This window comes from Spinacia oleracea, chromosome 1, assembly GCF_020520425.1.
Source record: "Spinacia oleracea cultivar Varoflay chromosome 1, BTI_SOV_V1, whole genome shotgun sequence".
Classification (NCBI taxonomy): Eukaryota; Viridiplantae; Streptophyta; class Magnoliopsida; order Caryophyllales; family Amaranthaceae; genus Spinacia; species Spinacia oleracea.
Window position 1 is genome coordinate 132,514,922 of NC_079487.1, and position 9,731 is coordinate 132,524,652.

Genomic DNA, 9,731 nt, shown 5'->3' on the forward strand with positions numbered 1-9,731 from the left:
CTCATCACTTAGAGCAGTGACTCTTAGCGAGTTTGAAAATGGCGGAGTGGTGAGCCTTAAAGATAGGGCAAGCCTTTCCAAGCTTATGTAAGGCGGCGCAACAATCTTGACTAAAGGTAATCTTGTGTGACTTATAGTAATTCTTAAGATCTTTCGAGCAAGCCTTCAAATGGGTGTTGTGGACCGCCTTGTAACACTTCTTCGTGGCGGCGTTGTGGTTGTTGTTGAAGTGAGGTGCGGTGGTTGGAGGGTGTGGGAACAACATATCGGTGAAACCCGCAATATTGTTGTTGATGTAGTTATCATTATCGTTATCGTGATCGATGCTTAGTTCGTGTGCTCGTGCCATTGTAATGGCAGCGAACAAGGCTAGAGTGGCGAAAATAAACTTCATTTTTGGATGAGTGTAAGTTTTTGTTGTAGGGTTTGGAAATGAGGAGGATTGATTTAATTGTAATTTGTGATGTAATTTGTGATGTTTAAGAATGAGGGTTTGGAGGGGTATTTATAGTGTGTTAAGAAGCTTAATAAGATTGAAAATTTCAAGTAAATTTGCGAGAAATAAGTGGAAGTTGGTGTGACATCCCCTAAAATGTTGTGTTTGAAATTGTCAGTAGTAAGACTAGGACTAGCTCTTAACAATTACGGAGTAATTGATAAATGAATTCTCAAATGTTTAATTATTTACTTTTGCTAATTAATAAATAACAAAATAAAACATTGATTTGGAATGATTTGTTAAAAGGGTTTTAGCGTTATATTTTCCCAACTTAAGTATTTTTTATCTCCTAAAATCGCACTAATCACTTTATAATCCAAATAAATAATAATTTTTTTTTATTTTTCCAACAATCGTTGATAAAAATTGATTTTATTTTATTGAACACTTCGTTTAAATAAATTTTCAGAACAGAAAATAAAAATAAAAATTTATTCTCATCCGTGCGTTGCCCGAGACCTAACATAGTTAATAAATAAATGAGTGTGGACAAAATCGTGTGATATTCTTGTAAGAATCTGGGAAAGAAACAAGTTACTGTCTTAAATAGATAAGTTAACAATGAAAGTGAAAGTTTTATCTAATAAAAAGTCAAGATTCTACCAAATAATAAAATAATACAACTATAAACGACTAACTAAAAAAAATTATTTTCTTTTTTAAATGGGTCTGCGGGTTTACACCCACGACAAATATTATCTCGCTCATGTCCACTCGTTATCATTAACTAGGCGAACTAAGTCCGTCCAATTTTTTTTTTGCCCAAATCGTTGTTCAAGACCGCTATTTGAACGGGTCGGATGGGTCGGGCTTAGCGGGATGGAGCGGGCTTAACGGATCGCCCCGCCCATGATCAACTCTACTATCGAATGGAAATGGTGTTACAATAAACTTATAAACCCAGTGTACTTTCGGTCAGACATGTCAAGATTTTTGGTGTCAAAAAGCCCTCAAATGTAATAGTCACACAAATGGGGGTTTGAATTTATCAAGATTCGAATTAAGAAATGAAATTGGATCTGATTCAACCCAACTCCCACACCTACTTGTATGGTGCACCCCAAGTTTGGTCACGATGTATGGTGCACCTCGAGTATGGTCACGATAATGACTATGAATTGAATTGATATTTTGTATAAAATACTATAGAGATCGAAAAGACAACTAAGAAACTATTAATGCATGTAAGAAACTTAAAAAAAGAAAATAACCATCTTGATAAGGATACAAACACAAATATCAAACTAGGATTTGCATACTTCAATTTCCACCAAAAAATGTAGTCTTATTTAATATTAGTTGCAAAAGCAACGGCGGATCTTCCATGGGGGCCAGTTGGGGCCTGACCCCTGTTAGCCCAAAAGAAAAATATATATCTAAAAGCAGGCCCTGTTAGCCCAAAAGAAAAATATATATCTAAAAGCCCAAATGAAATAAATAAAACCCAGCTAATTTATTCTCTTTCTTATATTTATGGCTTTGACCAAATATAGGATACGGCCCACTTCTTTTTGTCATTTGCTTTTGGGGTTTTGATTGAATTGGTGGGTCCACGGTGACGTAGCAACCCCACCCCAACTTCTTCCTTTCTTTTTTTTTTATTATTATTTTTACTTTTGCTAACACTAGTAGTTCTTGTTATTCATTCATCAATTTTTCTTAAGCCACACATTCTCAATCTTGCCTCCTGCTATACTCTGTATTTTTTACGGATAAATTAGTAATTTAGTTTTTATATCATAAATCGTAAATTCCAAGTATTATAATGAATAAAAATTGTGGTAAAAACTATATGCATTACTATAATTGTGCCTCTGAGAAACTTGTTACAATGTTTAATTATAATATATAGTCTTCGATTGTGCGTTAAAAAGAGGAACTTATTTAATATTTATTGTTTCTAGAGGATTACAATGTTTTGTATGCTCTAATAATATAGTATGTATTACTCCGTATATTCGCATTTATTTAGTGATCAAAATATTTGTGGCCCCTGGAAGAAAATTCTTCAAGATCCGCCACTGTGCAAAAGGATCCAACTTTCCGATCTCTCTTACAACCAAAATAGTATATCATTCAGTTTAACTCGTATATATCCCAAATATTAATTTGACTAAGAACCATACTAATTCATACTTAATTATGTTAATTAGAAGTTTTTGCTTCCTTCAAATGTTTGGCCAAATTGCCAATTAGCCGGTACGACGTTATTGGATTGCACAATTTTACCATCACTAGTAGTCACTTGGAATGACAAACTTTGCCCTATCAAATTTTTCGTGAATTGCCAATTTTGACCCCAATTACGTGTCATTTGCATCCAATTTGGGGAATTTGACGGCTTAATCTTAACATCTGCAACATTTCCAACACCTCCAACATTAAACACTAATACAAGGTACCAACCTTGATTCCCTTGTAGTAGGAATTTCAAGCCACCCTTCCTAACACAAGGAACTCGGCGAAATCTTACAGGTACAATCCCGGCTTTGTATTCCGCAATTGTTAAGAACATCTTAAGTGATAGATCGAAGTGTTTTTGAGGAGGATTACACCAAATATCGACTGTTTTTGTGTAATTAGGGGGGCAGAAGTTTGTGGCTGTGATCCTAATAGTATTATGGCTGGGTTTGCACCATTTGGAGTTTATGCATTGTATCTCATAACACGATCCACATGCCGATCCATTGTTGAATAATGCCGTGCTTAATGCTGCTGTTTCAAGGCCGTAACCTTGTGAGTATAGATCTTTATACCCACAAGCACCATCTGAAATCAACTCAAAATAAGTTAGCAAATGTAATTTCACAACAATGCATGACTACCCAATAATCACTTTAATTTTGCAATTTATGTATGAGGAATTTGTCTTTTAATAGTCAAATTTCGACTCAAACTGATGATTAGAGACAGAAAGTTAAAACTCCTGAGATGGAATTTGGCCAATGGGCGCACTATAGAATTGAGATAGAGCTTTTGAAACTCCATATACTATTCCCTCTTAATTATAATTTAAAGACACAATTTTAGTAATCCATCTCAAAGTTTGTATATGCCAACGCAGACCTGTGTTTTTTGTAAACAGCCGCCCCGACCTGGTCACCAAAATATTCTTTAATGATGCATAATTTTGCAGTGAATTAAAAGTAACGACATCTAATAATATATACTCACCCCGTCTCTTTTTGTTCTTTAGGTTTTACTTTTTGGGTGTCCAAAATGTTCTCTACATTTCCTTTTATATTATTACACAAATGCTTTAATATTCTATCGAAATTTGTGTCTAATGATTATTTTAACCTATTAAATACATTGAGTTATTTAATCTCTCACACTTTTCCATTGGGCATTAGTTATTTCTCATTTTCCCAACATCATAATTTTGATAAAAGTGAAAACATTATAAATAAACGTAATTTTCCTTGTTTAAATTAAAAATTAGAGGAATCTTAATGCACTTTAATTATATCGTTTTTCTAAAGTTCTTGAAAACACTTTTAGTTATTTTTTTAATAAAGCAAAGAAAAAATGAATATTACGACCCCTTTGTTGTGAACTCACTCATGAGCCTCTCATACCGTAAATCTAATTAAAATTAAAATAAATACTTTGTATAACATTGAATAACTTACACATAGTCTCGCCTCCTTTCATATCACCATAAAATGTAGCATGGGCATCCGTCACCCATTCATCGTTGGTTGCTTGGCAGCTTAACGAAAGTGCTATTGTAATAGCCAAGAAACAATAATACAAAAATGGAAGAAATCTAACCATTTTTACTGTAAAAATGTATGATTTTTACTATAAAAATGTATGATTTTACTCAATTTTTATAATTAATTATATTATTATGAGATTATTATATATAATTGTAAGAGATAACAAATATATAAGAGAGGATGACCTGTCCGAATTTAGTAAATTTTGGTAATATAGTAATGATTCAATAATCTTTGGCACATAATTAAGAAGTCCATCTCACTTACTATGTTTGTTAGTATTATTTTTTGATTCTTTACTAACTTTTAGGGACTTCTCTATTAATCAAGGAGATATATTCTCCTTGATTATAGACTTAGTGTATATATATATTGATTGATTACAATCATTCAATACTTAATTTTAATATAGATTTTATTTTTTTATTTGATATTTAGAGTAAAGGTATACTCCTATATGCTAAACTCACCCCCTTAGAGCATCCTTAACGATGGACTATTTAATTGTTCATGACCATGAACATTTTTTTGGGTCTTAACAATGAACTTATAAAAGTTCTTTGAACAAACGTTATAAACATGAGTAATTGGATGAACGTTCATCAACTTCATCAACCAATATACAATCGCCACGAGTACATAGATGAGACAAAATTAACAAAAATGTTCAAACTTGTATTTTTTTAAAATACAATTAAAAAAAGCTACAAAAAGATTTATTAATTATTTCAAACTTTAAATAGGCACCCATTACGCTTTACTACACGGCCCATTGTTAAATAATGTGGTTCTTAATGGTGCAGTGTCAAGGCCTTAACGCGCGTAACCTTGTGAGTATAGATTATTATACCTACAACCATCGTCTAAAAATCAAATCAAATCAAATCAAATCAAGTCAACTATTACTATATACTAAAAGACACACCAGGAATGCCACGTGTCACATCCTGGTGAGTCCTTAGTATTTTTCTTTTTTTTAAAAAATAATTAATTTAAGAATCTTTTAAAATATCTTATTTTCTGATTTTTTTCCTTTTTCTTTTTCTTATTCATTCCTACTATTTAATATAATACAATTATATATGAAAAAATAAATTATGATTTCATGTATTACGACAAGGATAAAACAAGTATATTATTACTTATTTGAAGAACATATATGTTAGGAATGGAAAAAAAATAACATTTTTTTTATATTACTGTTTCTATAAAATACGTATTAAGCTATTACGGAAACTCCATTAAAGCAAAGTAGCAAACTATTTTTTTGATTTTCATATAAAATTTTCAAAAAATGCATTATACTCTTAACCTACAATAGTTAATAAATAAACAAATTAAATTGAAATGTGTAATTATACGACCATACCCAAACAATAAACAATTGTTTATTTTTTTTATGTAAAACAAGTGTTAAAAAGTGGGTCCAAAAAAATTACTTATAACCATGAAAGCCTGTTATATACCCAAAAATCTAGAGTATAACTGATATGGTTATCAAATCAATACCATATCCAAAAATTTGGATGGATCAAGGGTACGGGTATTTTTTACGGTTATGGATATTATTCAATTCCAAAATAAAATGATATATAATAATTGTCTGATGAGTTTTTTTTTCCTTATATTTTCCCAACTTAAGTATTTTTGTCGAAATGATGAACTCCTAAGATCGCACTAATCACTTTACAATCCAAATAAAAAATAATTTTCTTTGATTTTTCCAACAGTCGTTGATAAAAATTGATATTATTTTATTAAAAGCTTCGTTTAAATAAATTTTAAGAACAGAAAATAAAAATAAAAACTTAATCTCATCCGTGCGTTGCACGGGACCTAACCTAGTTAATAAATAAATGAGTGTGGACAAAATCGTGTGATATTCTTGTAAGAATCTAGGAAAGAAACAAGTTATTGTCTTAAATAGATAAGTTATCAATGAAAGTAAAAGTTTTATCTAATAAAAAGTCAAGATTCTAATGTTTTCTATAATTACCAAATAATAAAATAATACAACTATAATCGACTAACTCACTAAAATATTAAAAAATTTACTTTTTTTTTTAATAAATGGGTCTAGCGGGCTTACCAAAGACAAATATGATCTCACTCATGTCCGCTCGTTATCATTAACGGGACGGACTAAGCTTGTCCAAACTTTTATTTTTTGCCCGAATCGTTGTTCAAGCACGCTATTTAATTGGGTCGGATGGACCGGGCTTAGCGGGTCGTCCTGCCCATGATCAACTCTACTCTCGAATGGAAATGGTGTTACAACAAACCTAGTGTACTTAAAATGTATCACTTTCAGCCCGATGAGTCAAGATTTTTGGTGTTAAAAAGGCCTCAAATGTAATAGTCACACAAATGGGGGTTTCAATTTATCAAGATTCTAATTAAGAAATGAAATTGGATCTGATTCAACCCAACTCCCACACCTACTTGTATGGTGCACGTCAAGTATGGTTACGATGTATGGTGCACCTCGAGTATGGTCACGATAATGACTATGAATTGAATTGATATTCTGTATTAATTACTATAGAGATCGAAAAGACAACTAAGAAACTATTAATGCATGTAAGAAACTTAAAAGGGAAAAATAATCATCTTAATAAGGTTACTAACGCAAATATCAAACTAGGATTTGCATACTTCAATTTCCACCAAAAAAAAGTAGTCTTATTTAATATTAGTTGCAAAAGGATCCAACTTTCCGATCTCTCTTACAACCAAAATAGTATATCATTCAATTCAACTAGTACCCCAAATATTAATTTGACTAAGAACCATACTAATTCATACTTAATTATGTTAATTAGAAGTTTTTGCTTCCTTCAAATGTTTGCCCAAATTGCCAATTAGCCGGTACGACGTTATCGGACTGCACCATTTTACCATCACTAGTAGTCACTTGGAATGACAAACTTTGTCCTATCAATTTTTTCGTGAATTGCCAATTTTGACCCCAATTACGCGTCATTTGCATCCAATTTGGGGAATTAGACGGCTTAATCTTAACATCTGCAACATTTCCAGCACCTCCAACATTAAACACTAATACAAGGTACCAACCTTGAGTCCCTTGTAGTAGGAATTTCAAGCCACCCTTCCTAACACAAGGAACTCGGCGAAATCGTACAGGTACAATCCCGGCTTTGTATTCCGCAATTGTTAAGAACATCTTAAGTGATAAATCGAAGTGTTTTTGAGGAGGATTACACCAAATATCGACTGTTTTTGTGTAATTAGGGGGGCAGAAGTTTGTGGCAGTGATCTTAATAGTATTATGGTTGGGTTTGCACCATTTGGAGTTTACGCATTGTATCTCATAACATGATCCACATGCCGATCCATTGTTGAATAATGCCGTGCTTAATGCTGCTGTTTCAAGGCCGTAACCTTGTGAGTATAGATCTTTATACCCACAAGCACCATCTGAAATCAACTCAATATAAGTTAGCAAATTTATTTTCACAACAATGACTAACTTATAATCACTTTTTACAGTTTATATATAAGAACTTTGTCTCTAAATAGTCAAATTTTGACTCAAACTGATGATTAGAGACAGAAAGTTAAAACTCTTGAGATGGAATTTGGCCAATGCATTACAAAATTGAGATAGAGCTTTTGGAACTCCGATCCATATACAATTCCCTCTTAATTATAATTTAAAGGCACAAATTTAGTAATCCATCTCAAAGTTTGTATACGTCTCAAAATCTTCTTTAATGATGCATAATTTTGTAGTGAATTAAAAGTGACGACATCTAATAATATATACTTCCTCCGTCTCTTTTTGTTCTTTACGTTTTACTTTTTGGGTGTCCCAAAATATTCTCTACATTTTCTTTTATATTATTACACAGATACTTTAATATTCTATCAAAATTTGTGTCTAATGATTATTTTAACCAATTAAATTTATTGGGTCATTTAATCTCTCCACACTTTTTCATTGGCATTAATTATTTCTCATTTTCCCAATATGATAATTTTGATAAAAGTGAAAATATTTTAAATAAACGTAATTTTCCTTATTTAAATTAAAAAAATAGAGGAATCTCAATGCACTTTAATTAGTCGTTAAAACGGGTGTAAAATACCAAACGTAAAGAACAAAAAGAGACGGAGGGAGTAGTATTTAATCATATCGTGCTTCTAAAGTTCTTGAAAACACTTTTAGTTATGTTTTTTAAATAAAGCAAAGGAAAAATGAATATTACGGACCCCTTTGTTGTGAACTCACTCATGAGCCTCCCATACCGTAAATCTAATTAAATTAAAATAAATACTTCGTATAATATTGAATAACTTACACATAGTCTCGCCTCCTTTAATATCACCATAAAATGTGGCATGGGCATCCGTCACCCATTCATCGCTGGCGGCTTGGCAGCTTAACGAAAGTGCTATTGTAATAGCCAAGAAACAATAATACAAAAATGGAAGAAATCTAACCATTTTTACTGTAAAAATGTATGATTTTTACTATAAAAATGTATGATTTTTACTCAATTTTTATAATTAATTATATTATTATAAGATTAGTATATATAATTGTAAGAGATAACAAATATATAAGAGAGGATGACCTGTCCAAATTTAGTAAATTTTGGTAATATAGTAATGATTCAATAATCTTTGGCACATAATTAAGAAGTCCATCTCACTTACTATGTTTGTTAGTATTATTTTTTGATTCTTTACTAACTTTTAGGGACTTCTCTATTAATCAAGGAGATATATTCTCCTTGATTATAGACTTCATTTTAATATAGATGAAGTGTATATATATATATGGGTGATGATAAAGGTCGCAACTTGCGACAACATTTAGTTGTCGCAATCTTACGTGTCGCAGTTTAATTGGTACATATAGGCGCCACGTAGGCTATGCGTCATCAGAATATTTTTACTATCAATTCAATATTTTTACTATAAAAAGACATAAACAAGGTAATCAATGTAAAGAAGGAAACAAATTATAATATTAAGATTTTCCTACCTTTTTTTGAAACATATATGATAGATTATATAAGTTAAATATTTTAGTTTCCAATTTAAATCATGACACACAAGCATGCCATGTCATCATTGTGACACGGCTTAAAGGTCGCATGTTGCGACCTTTATCATTTTCGTATATATATTGATTGATTACAATCATTCAATATAACCTAATTTTAATATAGATTTTATTCTTTTATTTGATATTTGGAGTACGTAAAGGTATATATGCTAAACTCATCCCCTTAGAGCATCCTTAACAATGAACTTTTTAATTGTTCATGACCATGAACATTTTTTTTGGGTCTTAAAAATGAACTTATAAAAGTTCTTTGAATAAACGTTATAAACATGAGTAATTGGATGAACGTTCATCAACCAATATACAATTGCCATGAGCACATGGATGAGACAAAATTTTAAAAAATAATTCAAACTTGTATATTTTAAAAAATACAATTAAAAAAAAGCTACAAAAAGATTTATTAATTATTTCA

General features: G+C 31.1%; 2 protein-coding genes across 2 annotated transcripts; both read right to left on the reverse strand.

The window, feature by feature from the left end:
- Positions 1-2,275: 2,275 nt before the first annotated feature.
- LOC110785633 (expansin-A23-like) lies at positions 2,276-4,342 on the reverse strand. Its single transcript, XM_021990122.2, has 2 exons — positions 4,132-4,342; positions 2,276-3,268 (listed from the first exon to the last, which is right to left on the reverse strand). The coding sequence occupies exons 1-2, from the start codon at positions 4,274-4,276 to the stop codon at positions 2,649-2,651; spliced, it is 765 nt and encodes a 254-aa protein (XP_021845814.1). The 5' UTR covers positions 4,277-4,342; the 3' UTR covers positions 2,276-2,648.
- A 2,539-nt stretch (positions 4,343-6,881) lies between these two features.
- On the reverse strand, positions 6,882-8,774 carry LOC110785527 (expansin-A9-like). The gene is made up of 2 exons (XM_021989977.2): positions 8,544-8,774; positions 6,882-7,659 (listed from the first exon to the last, which is right to left on the reverse strand). Exons 1-2 carry the CDS (start codon positions 8,686-8,688, stop codon positions 7,040-7,042), a joined length of 765 nt encoding a protein of 254 aa, XP_021845669.1. The 5' UTR covers positions 8,689-8,774; the 3' UTR covers positions 6,882-7,039.
- Positions 8,775-9,731: the final 957 nt, after the last annotated feature.

What these genes read in the sequence shown, in the direction of transcription:
- LOC110785527 (XM_021989977.2), bottom strand. Translation starts at nt 8,688, where the DNA reads ATGGTTAGATTTCTTCCATTTTTGTATTATTGTTTCTTGGCTATTACA. An exon ending in TAAAGGAGGCGAGACTATGT is followed by an intron (nt 7,660 to 8,543) that starts GTAAGTTATTCA and finishes AGTTGATTTCAG; the next exon opens with ATGGTGCTTGTGGGTATAAA.
- LOC110785633 (XM_021990122.2), bottom strand. Translation starts at nt 4,276, where the DNA reads ATGGTTAGATTTCTTCCATTTTTGTATTATTGTTTCTTGGCTATTACA. An exon ending in GAAAGGAGGCGAGACTATGT is followed by an intron (nt 3,269 to 4,131) that starts GTAAGTTATTCA and finishes AGTTGATTTCAG; the next exon opens with ATGGTGCTTGTGGGTATAAA.